General features: G+C 40.9%; 1 protein-coding gene across 1 annotated transcript in view; it reads left to right on the top strand.

Annotated features, from left to right (window-relative positions):
• The window catches only part of GRK7 (G protein-coupled receptor kinase 7), a 34,626-nt gene extending 17,470 nt beyond the window's left edge, over window positions 1-17,156 (top strand). The window contains exons 3-4 of the mRNA XM_006190556.2: window positions 9,014-9,288; window positions 16,177-17,156. Coding sequence (XP_006190618.1) covers window positions 9,014-9,288; window positions 16,177-16,513 — 612 coding nt within the window. The 3' untranslated portion in view covers window positions 16,514-17,156. The remainder of the gene's footprint in view (window positions 1-9,013; window positions 9,289-16,176) is intronic.
• Window positions 17,157-17,508: the final 352 nt, after the last annotated feature.

The raw sequence follows: 17,508 nt of genomic DNA, 5'->3' as shown, positions 1-17,508 counted from the left end.
AGCACAGACACTTGCATGCTTGCACCGGGAGGCAACCTTTTTTTTTATGGACCTGTGAAACTATTAAGATGAGAACTGTGCCCTCTCAGCCCCACTGGAAGGCCACTCCCTGTTCTGATCACTGCGAGGTCACAGTGCACTCCTGCCCAGAGCCACCTTGGGACTCCTCAGAGCGTAGACTCCGCCCAGCCTGGGCCCTGCCATTTAGCTCCCATGGGTCCCCCAGGGATGCGAGGGACAACAACTGCAGGGTCAGTGGAAGCCAGCATCCAACAGCAAGAGAGAGTCAGGGGGTGTCGGCACAGGTCCCCACAAGCTGGCTCTGATTTTGATCTCGGCTTAGGCTGTCAACCTTCCTCAAAGTCTGGACACCTGTAGGCGACAGGTGGCCCTGAAGGGACTAAGCAATCCATGTGTGATGACAGTGGGAGATGGACTTGCTGCCCACCCGGGGGGGGGGGGCGGGGGGGGGAGGAGTTCAGACATCATCTGGCTTCCTAAACCCTGTGAGGTCTGATGCTTGATGCCCTGAGTGCTGGATATCCTTTGTTTTGCCTAACCCTAACCAGGTGTTGGCTCCGTAGATCCATCAAAGGGCACTGTAGAAACCAAAGCTGCGGGGAGGGGGGCGGAGCAAAACAAAATGAAGCCAAAAAAACAAAAAGATAAACTTTACACAAAAACCTCCACTGAGTTCTGTTGCTGCTGACACTGAGTGATCCCCACAGCCCTGGCCACGGCTGTTCTGGTCCCCCGACTGAAGGAGATTGTTTTGATGCCACAGAGACCGATGTGCGGGGACCCTTTGTAACTGCAGGAGTTAAACTGAGCCGCGAGAGGTCAGCGTGGTTGGACCCTGCCCCATGCTGCTTGGCCTGGTCTCTCCTCCCACCCTGCTTGGAGGAGGCAGTTCACATGCAGAAGACAAATGGCATAAAGGGCAGGCAATTAATTTTTTCAGCTGGAGGCTGCGATGGAATTTGGGTGCTTAGACTCTGGCGTGCGCCTCTAATTCCATTCTTCTCATCTGTGAAATACCTCCACTCTTCAAGGAGGTGGTGCCCTTCAAAATTCCATCACTGACATTCTCTGTTTTTAGGACCAAGAGGTAAATTTAGTCCTGAAAATTATTTGGAATGAACTAAGGCTACCCTGGTTGCTGTCAGTGTTCTTCCCATTACACGGAGAGGGCTATGGGACTGTAAAGACGGCTGGCCAATTCTTAGCTTATTTCCCCAGTGGGGAGAGCAAGGTGGTCCCAGGGCAGGGCTCAAGGTCTGGTCCCCACCAAGCAGCAACCTCGTGTCGTGTAGAGAAGTGCGGCCAGACTCGTGAGCAGGGATATGGGCAGAGAACGGAGAACTTGTTAGGAAAAGAGGAAGAGAAGTAGCTTAAGCAAGAATGGACCACGATGAGGACTTAGTATTATTTGGCAGAAGGGAGAGAGGGAAGGAGGGCACTCCAAGGGGAGAACAGAAATCCTGAAGGGAATTTGGAGGGGTAAAAAAAAATCTACCTCACCTGTTTCCTCAGAGGCAGTGTCGTGTATTGGTTCACAGTGGAGGCTTGTGTGTGTGAATCTCGGGTGGGTATCCTTGGGCAAGATTTAACCTCTCTGTGGTTTAGTTTTCTAGTCTAAAAAATGGGGCATAAAACATCCTCTATCTCATAGGGTTATCATGAAGATTAAATGGGAAATTCATTTAAGCACTTGAGAAAATATTTAGCATGTAATAAGCACTCAATAAGCATTGTCCACTATTATTGCCAATTTTTCTCCCAGCGTGTGTCTCACAATCCTTTGTTCAGGACTGACATATGCTCTCCACTTTTACCCCACACCTTCTACTGAGCGACTGATGTTTATCCAGTGCTCTGATTAGTGATGTTAATCCTTAAAGTCACTCGCCTCTGAAATCTGCTCTTTGGAAGCTTGCCACACAAGGAGCAAGCTCACAGTAATTGTTGCTGAGTAGAATTTACCTATCACCACCGTCAGACATGCAGTGGGATGTTGTTTATAGTCTTTCCTTATAATTTTTAGTTTTTGTTTTAGTGGAGATATTGGGGATTGAGCCCAGGACCGTGTACATGCTAAGCATGCGCTCTACCACTGAGCTGTACCCTCCCCCACTATGGTCTTTCTTCATGCCTCTCTCACCCCAGCTCAGGAGACTGAACCAGAGAGAAGCCTACCCTAGGAACAGACAGCCCAACTCAGAGCTGTGGAGAGTGACCGACTACGTACAGGGAGACCCTCAGCCCCTTCCCCGCCTCAGTTCCCAGGGTGAGGGCAAGCAGGCTGACACCCTCAGGCGGGGTGTTTGATGATCTCCCTCTGGGGAAACTGAGCAGCCTGAAAAAAAACGCCTGCAGATACTCACAGGTGGGATCGCAGTGAAGTGGCTTGGCATAATCACCCTGCAGTGATGCCCATCAGTTGACAAGATTCTTGTCAGATTTTGGTGTTGCCCTCTTAAATATAAACAGAGTCAAAGATCATTTGTCATTTGAAAAAATCCTCCAAAATGAAAGATGGTGCCCAAACAAACAGAAGAAAGAAACTTGTAGAAAACAGGAACAATGTGGGGATAGAAAATAATATTTTTTAAAACCTACAATTAGTATCTTTTGAGATTTAAGGGAAGATATTGCGTCCATGAAAGAAGAACAGATGCTGGGAAACAAAGAATATTCTGAAAAGAACAAGGACATTTGGAAAGAAAAAAATATACAAATATGTTTACAGAACGACATGGATAAATCTCAAAAACATAATGTTTTTAAAAAAAAGAAGTCAGACACAAAAGAGTATCTACCATACAATTCCATTTACATGAAATTCTAGAACAAACAAAGCTAATCTATGGTGACAGAAGTGAGAAAGTGGGTTGCCTGGGAAGAGGGGAGGAGGATGGACTAGAAGGGACACAAAGAAACTTTCTGGGTAGATGGAAATGTTCTTTAACTTGTTTGGGTTGTATTTACATGGGTGTATTCAGTTATCAAAACTCACTGATAATTTTGTACTCAATTTGTATTCAATTATCAAAATTTACTGATACTGAGTATATAAGATCTGTGCACATTATTCTCTGCTAATAATACATTAATAAAACATACTTGCAGAAATAAAAACGTTCAGTATCACCTCATACCAATCAGAATGGCCATCATTAAAAAGTCTACAATTAATAAAGGCTGGAGTTTGGTGCAGCCATTATGGAAAATAGTATGGATATTCCTCAAAAAACTAAAAATAGACTTTCCATATGATCCAGCAATTCCATTCCTGGGCATATATCCAGAGGGAACTCTAATTCAAAAAATATATGCACTCCAGTGTTCACAGCAGCACTATTTACAGTAGCCAAGACATGGAAGCAGCCTAAATGTTCATCAACAGATGACTGGATAAAGAAATTGTGGTATATATATATGATGGAATACCACTCAGCCATAAAAAAGAATAAAATAATGCCATTTGCAGCAACATGGATGGACCTAAAGATCATCATTCTAAGTGAAGTAAGCCAGAAAGAGAAAGAAAAATACCATATGATATCACTCATATGTGGAATCTAAAAGGAGAAAAAAAAAGGACACTAATGAATTCATCTACAAAACAGGAACAGATCACAGACATAGTAAACACTCTTATGGTCATCAAGGGAAAGGGGGTGGGAAGGGATACATTTGGGAGTTTGAGATGCAAATGTTAGCCACTATGTATAAAACAGATTAAAAAAAATTCCTTCTGTACAGCACAGGGAACTATATTCAATATCTTGTAATAACCTATAATGGAAAAGAATCTGAAAAAGTGTATGTGTGTATATATATATATATATACACATAAACACACACACACATACATACTTACATACATACATGTATATATATATATATACACACACACATATGTATATGTATAACTGAATCACTTTGCTGTACTCCTGAAGCTAACACAACATTGTAAATCAACTATACTTCAATAAAAAAAATTCAGTAGAAGCTTCTAGATCTAGCTATCAGTTTACAGGTAATATGGAGAACAGAGGAACATGTTAAATGACACCACGGGAATGCAGTCAGCAAAATCTGACTGTGGGAAACTACAGTTTAACTAGTTTTCTCCAGCAAAAACTTGCAAGGGAGAGATAAAGGAGAAACTTATATATCCACAGAGATTTAAGAGAGATATCAACAATCTCATTGCATGAACCTTATTTAGATCTAAATTTAAACAAATTCTTTAGAGAACAAGTTCCTAGGGCAATTGGAGAGGGTAAACATGTCCAGATATTTGATAATAAAGAATGATTGTTATTTTTAAAGTGAGATAATGGTGTTTGTAGTGCTTTGGGTTTGTTTTCTAAATGACCTTATCTTTTAGAGGTTCATAGTGAAATAAAAATGATATCTAGGATAGACTGGAGCTTTGGGAGTGAGTAGAGACACACGAAATAAGATAGATAATTGCTGAAGCTGGATGTAGAGTACACTGGGCTTATTATTCTAGTGTCTTTTCTTTTGTGTATGTCTGAAATTTCCCAATAAAGCACTTAAAAAAATGGAAGAATTAGAAGAAAAATTGAGGAAGTCTCACAGAAAAAAAAAAGAAAAGAAAAAAGACAAAAGAGATGAAAATAGGAGCAAAAGATAAGAAATACAAAGGATAAATTCAGGATTTCAAAAAAGAGAGAGAGAGAGAGAGAGAAGAAAGAAAATAGAAGGGAGAAAATGATCAAAGAAATAATTTGAGAAAATTCCCCAGTACTGACAGCCATTAGTTTCTGGATTGAGAGACCAGCCAGTTGCCAGCACTGTGGATGAAAAGTGCCCCACACCAAAGCCCGTCACTGAGAAATTCCACCAAGTTGGTGCACTGGGCCATAAACCACACACCCATTCTTACAGTCCCTCGACTGCCTCCTTTTCTCTCTCTCAAGCAGCACGGTGTTGGCACAGCTTCTAGGCTAAGGTGCTCCTCCACCTCTACAACTGGATGAAATGCCACACTGTGGGGTGTGGGACCCGGCTTCCAGGGCACGTGCTAAGGCTCTGGATGACATACCTGGAAATATAGACAAGCTAGCCTTGGGGTAACCCTACTTTTTTTTCTTGCTTTAACAATTCTATTCTTTATTGTTTTTAATAATATATAATTTCAAAATATGATTAAACATTTACATGTGAGAGAATTCAAAGGGACATTTCTTTTTTTTATTGAAGTACAGTTGATGTACAATATTATATAAGTTACAGGTGTACAATACAGTGATTCATAATTTTTAAAGGTTATTCTCCATTTATAGTTACTATGAAATATTGGCTATATTCCCTGTGCTGTACAATGTATCCTTGTAGCTTATTTATTTTATACATAGTAGTTTGTACCTCTTAATTTCCTGCCCCATATTGCCCTTCCCCCTTCCCTCTCCCCACTGGTAACCATGAGTTTGTTCTCTATATGTGAGTCTGCTGCTTTTTTGTTATATTCGCTGGTTTGTTGTATTTTTTAGGTTCTGCATGTAAGTGATATCACACAGGGTAACTACTGACTGATGGAAATGGGAGATGGGAGGGAGGGGGAGATAGCATCTCCCCGCCTTCTCTCCCTGTGGTTCCTCCTTGTGACCCTTCCAGAAGAGTCCCATGTGCCTGGTGAACTAGCAGCCAGTCTTGCAACACCTAGCCTTACATCCCCATCCCTCATTCATTTTATCCCTGTACATTCTATCATGAAAACTTCCAAACATACAGCAGTTGCAAGAATTCACAGCAAGAGCCCCTGTACACCCATTAGCTAGAGTTTACCACTGACATTTTAATCAGCTTTATTGAGATATAATTTAAATACCATAAAATTGACCCACTTAAGGTGTGCAATTCAATGGCTTTTAATATATTCCCAGAGATATGCAAACATTATCACAATTTTAGAATATTTTCTTCATCTCCAAAAGAAACCTCCTACCTTGTAGCAGCTACTCCCATTCCCCTTCTCCCAACCCTAAACAACCACTAATCTACTTTCTGGCTCTATGAAATCGCCTTATTTATTTATTTAAATTTTTTTTTTTACTTTGGTGGTGGTATTATTATTTTTTGTTTTGTTACCTTTTGTTTGAGGGTGGAGGGGGGTGGGTAATTAGGTTTATTTATCTATTTGTTTAATGGAGGTCCTGGGGATTGAACCCAGGACCTCATGCAAGCTAGGCATGTACTCTACTACTGAGCTATACCCTCCCCCCCATTTAAAAGAAATCTATTTATTTTTTATTGAAGTATAGTCATTTTATGAACCACCTATTTTAGACATTGCCTATCAGTGGAATCATGCAGTAAGTGGTCTTGGGTGGCTGGCTTCTTTCTCTTAGCATAATGTTTTCAGGGTTCATCAATGTATCAATACTTCATTCCTTTTTGTAGCTGAACAGTATTCCACTGTACATTATTAACATTTGTTAAACTTGCTTTATCGTGTGTCTATTCACCTATCCCTCCTTCTATTGATCCATGAATCCATCCTATAACTTTTATGTATTTCCCTTTTTCTTTTTAAGCATACCTCCCTTTTCCCCAACCTTCTGTGCGTTGCACACTTCTTAAGTAAAGCTCATACACGTGGCCACCCTAGGTGCAAAGGAGGCAGAGAGATGGAGTACTTAGCCTCCTGGCTCTACAGGAGAAGAACAAAGAGAAAAGGGAGCCTGGGGACAGGCTTTTGCTGTCTTGGTAGATGGCGTTTCTCACTCTCATCCACATCTCCCCCTCCAGTCTCCCCTCCCAGTCACCCCTCCCACCACTGCATCCTACAGATCTTATATTCCAGAAAGGCCGAATTTCTTAAAGTTCCCTGAGCACCCCACATTTTTCCAGACTCCATTCTTGTACCTGCCCCTAACCTGGCCGGCCTTCTCTGTGTTCTTCCCTTGTAATTCAGCTCAGCGGTTGCCCTTCAGTGACATATCCTTAACACACACACACAAACACACACATACACACACACACACACACACACACACACACACACACACACTCTGGCCTCCCTGTGTTTGTTTTACACTCCCATTATGGCATTGACCCTCCTATATTGAATTAACCTTTTGACCTGTCTCCACCAGCTTGTAAATCCTCAAGGGCAGGGGCCAGGTCTTATATGTCTTGGAATCCCTGGAAATCACTGCAGAACATGGCTCAACAAATATTTGTTGGATGGTGAATGGAAAACATTTCGTTACCATCTTTACTGTTGTTTACATAACAAAAGTCTTGTTGGGCAACAGGGGAGGCCCAGAGGTAAATACCTGGTTTGGATACAAAGATGAGTAAGACTAGATCCTGGGCCTCAGAGGAGCCTACAGCACCCTTTTGTCTGGGCAGATGCAACACTGGACGAGATGCCAGGACAACAGATGTAAACTGGGGCTGTCCCAGGCAAACCGGAACATATGGTCACCCAAATTACATACCCACTTCTATGAAAACAGCAGTGCCACGCTGACTCATGCCCAGCCTGTCAGATCTTGGTCACTTCCAGAATTTCCTTGCATAAGCCAATTACTCCTCATTAGTGCTTGGGTCATTTGTGTTTTTCATTGTTGTTACCCATGTAAAATTTATCCATATAATCTAATATTCCTAAGGTATTGTGTACATTTGGAGATATGTGCTCCCAAGTTAAGTGACCTGGTTAAAACACAGGGACCGTTGATGCATCTCTCTCTATTGCTCTGTGTCTTCCTGCACTCCTAAAAATCTGAGTCAAATTACAGAGCGTATTTTTTTCTCACAACTTTGCCAATAATTTGTGTTCTCCTTTTTATGTACTCCTAGAAGCTTCTTGTCATTTTAGAGTGTTGTTTGCATTTTTTAATGCTGCAGAGGTTATACGTTATACTTTAACCAAATGCAATTTAGTTTTTGTGAAAACATATTATAATGGAAATACATACTTTATAATTACAAGGTACGTTGTGGGTGTTCATTCAATATTTGTTGAATGAATGGATGTAACAAAATCACACTCAGTTACAAAGAGACAAATGCCGCATGATTCCATTTGTATGAGGAACCTAGAATAGTCAAATTCATAGACAGGAAGTAGAATGGTGGTTGCCAGGGCCTGGGGAACCCAGGCAATGGGGGATTGTTTAATGGGTGCAGAGTTCCAGTTATGAAAGATGAATGAAAAAAGTTCTGGAGATTCACTGCACAATGTGAATGTACTTAATATTCTTGAACTGTACACTTAAAAATGGTAAGATGTTAAACTGTAAGTTATGCATACTTTACCAAAAGTATATGTTGTATTAATATATAATTATATATTATATATAAATTAATATATGTATATTACCCCAATGGTCATTTGGTATATATTGTCAGTATAAGTGTACCTACAATATATAGTCATGCATGTTAAATGAAGTTAAATGTGTGAAACTTTCTGGATTAAAATGACAGTATTAATTTTTCAATGCAGAGACAAAGAGGCAAAAATGTGTCATAACAATGTCATTACGTAGCACATAGAGTAAGAAGCATCATAGACTGGATAATATTATGTGAACATCCAGGAATAAAGTGCTCAACCTTAAAAAAAATCAGGCATCTAATTTTATATTTTCTGTGAGTAAAAAGCAGAGGCAGAGCTTAGGGGAGCTTAGAGACAACCATTTTTCACCTGAGAGATGAGGTGAGGAGACTGGGAGAGTCCAGGTGATTTTCCCACTGCAGGAACAGCCTCATCTGTCTCTTTCAGAGGGCACTCCAGCCAGATCCTCGTGTCTCATTGGCCAGAACGGATTCCAGGGCCCTGACTGCACCAGAGGCTGCTGGAAAAGCAGGGAATACAATAGGTTAGACACGTGGCCTCTCCCAATAAATGAGGGCTCCCTCAGCAAGGAGAGGAAAGGAGAAGGGGGGTTGGGTAGGCAATCAGCAGCGTCTGTTACGCTCACATTCGTGTTTTTGTTTTGTTTTGTTTTTGTTTGGGGCTTTACAGGCTGGAACCAATGGTTATATGGCTCCGGAAATCCTAATGGAAAAAGCGAGTTATTCCTATCCTGTGGACTGGTTTGCAATGGGATGCAGTATTTATGAAATGGTTGCTGGACGAACACCATTCAGAGATTACAAGGAAAAAGTCAGTAAAGAGGATTTAAAGCAAAGAACACTGAAAGAGGAAGTCAGATTCCAACACGATAACTTCACAGAGGAAGTGAAAGATATTTGCAGACTCTTCTTGGCTAAGACACCAGAGCAACGCTTAGGAAGCAGGTAAACTGTTGTATAACAGACGTGATTAGTGAAGTCAGCATTGTCCACAGGGATTTGGAGAATACTTTGGATTAATGACAAAGCCTTGTGATTAAGTATTAGTAGTGTTTTCCTGTTTTTATTTGTATATTATGTGATTAAGTATTTTCAACACTTTCAAACCCTATGAACTCTTGATATGGAACAACCTCCAAGATACATTTTAAAGTGAAAAAGTGAAGTGGAAACAGCATACATAAAAAAAGAAGAAAAAGAATACTAATTCAAATACTTGCATAGAATATTTCAATCAGAGTATACAAGGAATGTATAGGATTCATCAACTTTAACAGAGGGAAATTGGGGGCTGGTGACAGCTATGCAAATGAGGATTTTCATTACTTAATTCTATTAGCTTTTAAATTTTGAACCGTGTGAATAAACTACCTATTCGAAAATGAGTAAAATGAAAATTTGAAGTAAAAACCACCAGTACTGATAGCCAACGCTCTGGAAAATTCTGTCCCTTTTATACATCTCTGTATCATATCATTAATCAGTCAACAGATATTTAGTGAATACAGAGGATGTTGCCAGCTATATTAAGTCCAGCTGAAATTTTTTGAGGGAAGTCAAGCTTTATTGCTTACAATGGAATAGTAAGATCAAGATTTTTTTGTTTGTTTTAAGAGGGGGAAAGGTAATTAGGTTTATTTATTTATTTATATTTGGAGGAGGTACTGGGGATTGAACCCAGGACCTCATGCATGCTCAACATGCACTCTGCCACTGAGCTATACCCTCCCCTCAAGATCAAGATATTTCAAAAGAAAAAAATAAGAAAAGCTGACCTATGAAAAGACCCTTGGCAGAGGGTGACTGTGTTATGCAGGAAGGAAACCAAGGGTTTTCGAGTCACAGACAGACCCACATCCCAGCTCTGCTATGTACTAGTCATTTTACTTCAAGCAATTGAATTACTTTCTGTGTGTCTTCGTATCCTCATATATAAAATGGGGTTTTGTGATTGTGATGGTTAATTTTATGTGTCAATTTGATGAGGCCACAACATTCAGATTTTGATCGAACATTATTCAAGATGTTTCTGTGCAGGGATTCTTCAGGTGAGACTAGCATGTAAATGAGTAGGCTTTGAGTAAAGCAGGTGATACTTCATAATGTGGTTGGGCCTTGTGCAGTCAGATGAAGGCCTTAACAGAAAAAGACTGGGAGAAGAGGGAATTCTGCCAGCCAACCACCTTTGGACTTGAACTGTGACTCTTCCTGGGTCTCCAGCTGGACAGCCTACCTAGAAGAATTTGGGTTTGCCAAACCTCCATGAACCTGTGAGCCAATTCCTTAACGTAAACCTTTCTCTTTCTCTCTCTCTCTCATATACATACACACACACTGTCAGGGAGGAAAAATTTTCTTCCACCCTCTTAGGTTTAGGGATGGAGGCTGAAAATTAAACCCACAAGAGACAATTAGCAAGAGAAAAGATAGATTTTTATTAATGTACACACAAATGAGTTCACAGAAAAATGTGACTAGGAGGTGGTTAGAATTGGGGGTTTATGTCATCTTAATAGGGGAAGGGACTGGGAGAAGATCACTTACAGGAAAACAAATGACTTCTTAGAAATGGTGGGGGAAGGGCAGTTATGGGAGAACAGTTGACTTTTAGAAAAGATAAATGGCCCTTAGGAGAATAGATGAGAGATATGATAGTTTTCTGACAATGTCTATTTAGGTGTGGTGCTGACTTCTGTCACTGGTGATAAGAGTCAATCTTTCCTGGTTCCAAAACTCCTGAAACTCCTGGGGAGAGGATTTATGAGTTCAGTTATTTTCCAAGGCTCTGCTTATCTTAAAGGCAGACAAAGGGAGTTCAAAACCGGCACCTGTTAACTCTCAAATACCTTCGGCTCAAAATAATGTTAGACCACTCTTGTGCATCCTGGACCCCTTCAACATCCTTTTGCTTCTGTTTCTCTAAAGAACTCTGACTAATTCAGGTGGAGTATTTTGAGATTTAGATATAATGTATGCAAAGTTACATATAACGTTATGTTAGGAATCATTCAATAAGTAATAGCAATTATTAATTTGCTCTAAAGGTGATATCAGGTAGTATTTTGATTAAACTATGAGTTTGAGTGTCTTAAATTCCTTAGACTGAATTTTCAAAATCTAAAAATACATACAAATATGAAAGATACACCATAAAATAATATGACTGATTTTTAATATTACACCAGAACTTAGGGAGCCAAGTCACTCCAAATCTTCCAAGTAGTTGCCAGGTGTGGCCCTAGAACAGGGCTGCCTTAGCTCACAATGTTTGTGTATGGAGGCAAGCTTTTTATTTTTGACCTGATTTTTTTAAGGAGCGAAACAAAATTCATGTATAGTAACTTCCCAAGCGTGACAGATAACCAAACAAATGTGTCTTTTGAAACGAGGTGGAGTTCTACATTTATCAGATGGAAAACATGAAACTGGCTTTTCTCATGTAAATTCCAACTTTGTCGTATTAGTGTGGTCAGAATAGGCTATGTGGTGGTAACAAGCAAATCCCAAAGTCTCGGCGGCTTAAAACCAAAGGATTATTTCTCAATCCCACGAAGTCCTTTATGGATCCAGTGTTCCTCCAACATATCTCCCTTCTGAGCAGTGACTCAGAGCTACAGGCTGCTTGCATCTTTAGGTTCCATTGAAACTGGTGGCTTTCAGTTGCTATGGCAACACAAGAGCCTGCAGAAACCTGAAGGGCTTTGTCCAGCAATGACCCACTAAGCACATCACTTCCGACACACTTCTGTCAGACAAGATGCGTCCTCAGGCCCTGCCTAAGGGCAAGGGGCTGGCTAGTGTTACCTTCTGTCTGCCCAGGAAGGAGAGGAGAGCTTGAGATGGTGACCACTAACCGTCCCCAACATCCTGTTCTCAAGTGCACTCGGGGAGTATCAGAGGCGGTACCAACCGTGGCCGAGGCAGTGGAAGAAGCGAATGGTCTCTTTAGACAACTTCCCTGAAGGGAACACCACCCCCTTGGTGTGTTTGAATACACATCTATCTCAGTCCTTTATAAGCACACTTTGAGTCTATAAAATGAAATATTGACCAACTTCTTCAGGAAAATGCCACCTTAAAATACCAGATCATGGCCCGAAGCCTGCTCCATCCAGCAAAACCTTTTGCTAAAGCATTTGATGTTGTGACTGTTTTGAATAAAACTGTTTACAACATTAGAGAGAAGGCATATAAAAACCAGCTGTTCGGTGAAACAGGAAACCTTCCAACTTTTTCATTTCAACTCTTTGTATGTTTTTAAACATTCATTCAAATGAGATAACATTTGAATCATTTTGTGCGCGTCCTCCAAAGTGTAGCAAATGCCTAGACAGCATGTTACACAGCAGAGGTCAAGTGCCCCTCCCTGTTGCATTCACAAACATTTGAAATCAGTTAAAAACTCTTCTCCTTCTTTAGACATCACTGAAGATGATCTCCTCCTTTGCTTTTACGAGTTTGTGAATGAATTTTGTGGAGAAAGCCAGAAGCTTTTCTGAGCATCTTATGGGGTCTCCAGACAAGGTCAACTATGGTGTTTTCCAATAAAATAAAAGGTGAAGACCGCTTAAGTATTTTTCAGGGTTTATTCTGATCAGTCAACGCAGCAGAACAATGGCAAATAACCATGCAAGTCTCTGACTTAAGTGCTTCTCCAACACACAGTTTGCCAAAATCCATTGTTCTTGGCAAATCCCACACTGTGGCCCTCGTGTATGGGCAGCTGGTATCTTTTCTTCACTGACTGTTATAAGAAGACCCACTGTAATCTCTGTATGGAGTTCGGTAACACAAGAGCCCCCGTCAGTGCTCTGAAATGTGTTCAGCAAGCAGAAGTCTTCCTGCTGCTGCCGATCCAACCATTACAGAAGGTGCTGCCTTCGCCGATGGCCTCTCCTATTTGTCCAAAGTGCACTGCACGAGGGCGGGCCAAAAGAGCCCTGAACAAAAAAGCTGCCAGGGAAAAATTCAACAGTAAAATGACCTTCGTGCTATTTCTAACTACAGAACTGAGAACTAGTGCAAAAGAGCCAAGTGATCTGCATCAACAACCACAGACATTTATTAGAAAGGGGCATAAGGCGTGGGCTCTGCCCTCCAGGGGCATCCAGGTGGGGATGTTGAAGAACATAAAGAAAACCTCTGAGTGGCCCATCGTTCCCTGTCTTCTGTGACTAGTTGCAGAAGGGCTGTGGTTGGCCATCCCTAATGGACAAGCCAAGGCCATCGGAGCCTGGTTGCTGAGATGTTAGTTGAGAACAGTGCATCTTGATGTGAAGACTGGCCTGGCAAGTTCCCCAAGGTTACTGAACCCCCAGGCACTCTCCTTTGTCCACGTTAGATCTGCTCAAAGTGACTTTAAAGGTGTGCTCTTGGCCTCTGGTACAGGGTGTTCATGCCTGCCAGTGGTCATCAGCGTGGTACAAGTTCCTTCCTCCCGGCACCCAGTCCCATTCCAACTCCTTTGTTCTCTTGAGACATACAGGCCTGGGGTTCATTCCTGATCTCCTTGGGTGGAATTTTCACTCTATCCTTGTTCTATCACATTTAAAATCTATGTGATACCAACCCCCATTCCTTGGATCTATCTGATACTTTAAAGTGTTGCTGTGTAAATCATACCTCAGTAAATCCGACTTTAAAAAAAAAATCCATCCTTGAAGCTTCAATTTATCTCAGTAACCCTCCGTCAAGGCTCTTACTCTCCAGGCTGTGAATCACACAGAAATTGGTCAGTAGGTTCTGGTAGATGGCAAGCCTACATCTTCCTTTCTTTTAATTGATGGAGACTCAGTGGGTTTGGGGAGAAAAGAGATACCCTGTAGTATCTTATGATGATTGCAGCTTTCCATACCTGTCTTTTCAGCGGGGTTATAGTGGGGCAAGTCCAAGGAATCCTGGATGGGTCTTTCTGGATAAGGCTGGGCTTCAATCCAGAACAACCACTGGGGAATGGCTGGACATCAGACACCTTCAACTGAGTTTCTCTTTTCCATAATAACATTTGACTACAATTTTTTCCTTTGAAAAATTCACCTGTATTTTCTGGCTTTCTCAGATGCACAGCTATTTATAAAAGCAAAAGCAAGTATAAAGAGATTAAAAAATACAGTTAAAAGACAGATGGGGTTGTGGTGATGGTTAACTGTGATAAAGTAAGTGAAGAGCTTAATGTTGTGTTAGCCAGGAGTAGGCTCTGAATAAATGCTACCTATTTTCACTACTGTTATTGGCAATGTCATTATTGTGTTTAGACTCCAGTCATCTTCCTGGGCAGAGTCTGCTGCAGCAACCATCAGACGTGGTGGGGAGTCTCTGAAGGGGTTATGTGTGAGAAGTTCTCAGTTCTTTTCCTAAAAGTTTTTTTTTTTTGATAAATGGAGTGAAAATGTAAAAGGGAAGACCATAAATGTGATTAGTTTTATTAAGATTGACTCATGACAGAAATTGACTTCTTCCAAAAGAAAGACATTTCTCAGACAGACCAGCATATCTTCTCATATAAAAGAAAAAGGGGGAAAAAAAATCATTTGAATCTGATGCCACAAAACTGAGCTCTTTTTCATTTTCTTTAAAAACTGGACTTAAGAGGAACCAAGAGAAGAGTGTGGTAGGCCACCCCTAATATGGTCCCCAAAGATCCCCATCTCCTGGCATGCATGCCCTTGAGTAACCTCTCAAGGATGGGCTGGACTTATTGACTTGCTTCTAACTAATAGAAAATGGCAGAAGTAATGAGATGTCATTTCCAAGATTAGGTAATAAAAATACTGTCTTCTGTCTTGAGCTCACATTCTCTCTCTCTGTCTCTCTCACTAAGACCATTTGTCCTGAGGAAAGATTGTTAACAATGGTATACAGCAACCCTATGAAGAGGCTCACATGGTGAGGGATGGAAGCTTGCCAATAATCATGAGTGAGCTTGAAAGCAGATTCCCCCACCGCTGACCTCCCCTCACCCAGTTGAACCTTTAGATGAGACCACAGCCCCGACCAATAGCTTTACTGTGACGTCACTAGATACCCTGATGCAGAGGCACCCAGTTAAGCCAAGTCTAGATTCTTGCCCCACAGAAACTGTGAGATAGTCAATGTTTGTTGCTTTAAGCCACTAAATGTTGGGCCAATCTGTTACACAGCAATAGATAACTAATACAAGAGGTTACACAATTGGAAACACACATTTTCCCCCCTTATTTTAAGTCAAATACTAGAAAAATTTCTAGCATAGGGAAGGAGGGTTTGGTAACAAATAACCATAGTCTTGAGCACTGAAGGTATGCTCATTCATGCTGCTAAATATTATGAATGAATTTTCTAAAGGACTTTAAAGATTATTGTGGCCGTTGGGAGAGGTAGGTGGGGCTCCTAGAAATCATGTCATATGAAGAGTGAGGAGATACAACTGCTATCTTTTAAAATGTGAGTGGTGGTCAGATGAGAAGAGACATGCTTAACTTGCTTTGTGTGACCCTGAAGGACAGAGCAAGAGGCAGTGACTGAAAGTTGCAGGCAAATATATGCTGGCCCTGTTGAATTTTGCTGGTGTTTCCATGAAACACCAAGAATAAAATTCATGTCAATTGCTTGGCTATTCAAAAATTACATCTGCAGGTGAAGGCTGTCTGCAAGCAATGAAAATGCTACTGTCTGTGAATGGTCGAATTGTGGGTGATTTTTAAAGTTATTTTTCTAAATTATTTTTTCACTTATATCGTCTTTGCAATTAAAAATGAAACATAGGAAAAGAGTGCCACACACTTTGTGTTGCTAGAACATCTCCTGTTTTGGTTTATTACTGTGTCTTAGGCTGACCATCCCCTCTCTTCCCAGAGAAAAGTCTGATGATCCCAGGAAACACCATTTCTTCAAAACCATCAACTTTCCTCGCCTGGAAGCTGGCCTCATTGAACCTCCATTTGTGCCAGACCCTTCAGTGGTTTATGCCAAAGACATCGGTGAAATTGAAGATTTCTCTGAGGTTCGAGGAGTTGAATTCGATGACAAAGATAAGCAGTTCTTCCAAAGATTTGCAACAGGCGCCGTTCCCATTGCGTGGCAGGAAGAGATTATAGAAACAGGACTGTTTGAAGAATTGAACGACCCCAACAGGCCCGCAGGTTGTGGGGAGGGTAATTCATCCAAGTCTGGTGTATGTTTGTTATTGTAAGTTGTTCTCTCCACCAGACAGGCAGTAGGAGTCTCGGCTGACATGTGTAATCCTTGAATCCTAACCCACAAAAATTTGTTGACTGAGGACCGATCAATCAGGAGGGGCATTTCAACCAGAGAACAGCTCAAAGGACAGGCAAGCTCAATAGTAGGATGTGTTTTCTTTCCTTCCTTCCTCCTTCCTTCTTCTCTCTCTCCTTTCCTTTTTTTCTCTTCCTTTTCCCTTCCTTCCTTCCTTCCTTTCTTTCTTTCCTTCTTTCCTCTCTTTCCTGCCTTCCTTCCCTTGTTCCTCTCTCTCTCTCTTTCTTTCTTTCTTCCTTCATAAAGAAGAGTAAAGTCTCAGTTTTCACTGAAAGCTAGGAAAAGGAACGCTCAGATTTATTTTGATAAACTAAAAGCATGAGCCCTCACCATTGTGTTCCTGAAAATTACGCAAAGTCCTAGGAACAGAGAATGGAACTTTGTGGTGTACTCAGAAAATGAGCATTTGCAATTCTTAGTAAATAATCATTTTAGTTTTTCTCTGTTTATATCTTTTATTCCCTTCATCTTTCACTATGTCTTCTGCTTCTGTACTTATAAAAAGGATTTTGAAGCTGGAAATAAATATTCCTGATATTCTACCCCCCCCCCAAAAAGGAGTGGATTGTAATATTTTGGCAATATTTCAGATTACAAATTAATTTTTAATTTACTGAATGTCTCTTTTTCATATTTTTGAAATATTCTACCATTATAATGTTGCAGCATATTAAACAGCATGTAAACAGACATGAGGTCTGTGGATTAAAGTATTCTGTATGTTGAGTCCTTTAAATAACATTCTACAAACTGCTTAGCCATGTAATTCCATATGCCATTGGTTCCCAAACTTTGATGAACTTTGGAATCACCTAGGGATCTTTCAAAATACTAATGTGTGACTCCCACCCCCAGACTTTAATTGGTCTGGGATAGAACCTGGGCACTTAGATTTTCAAAACTCCCTAGGTG

The sequence above is a fragment of the Camelus ferus genome, chromosome 1 (assembly GCF_009834535.1).
Source record: "Camelus ferus isolate YT-003-E chromosome 1, BCGSAC_Cfer_1.0, whole genome shotgun sequence".
Lineage (NCBI taxonomy): Eukaryota > Metazoa > Chordata > Mammalia > Artiodactyla > Camelidae > Camelus > Camelus ferus.
Note: the sequence above shows the minus strand (reverse complement) of the source record. Positions and strands in the feature narration are given on the sequence as shown.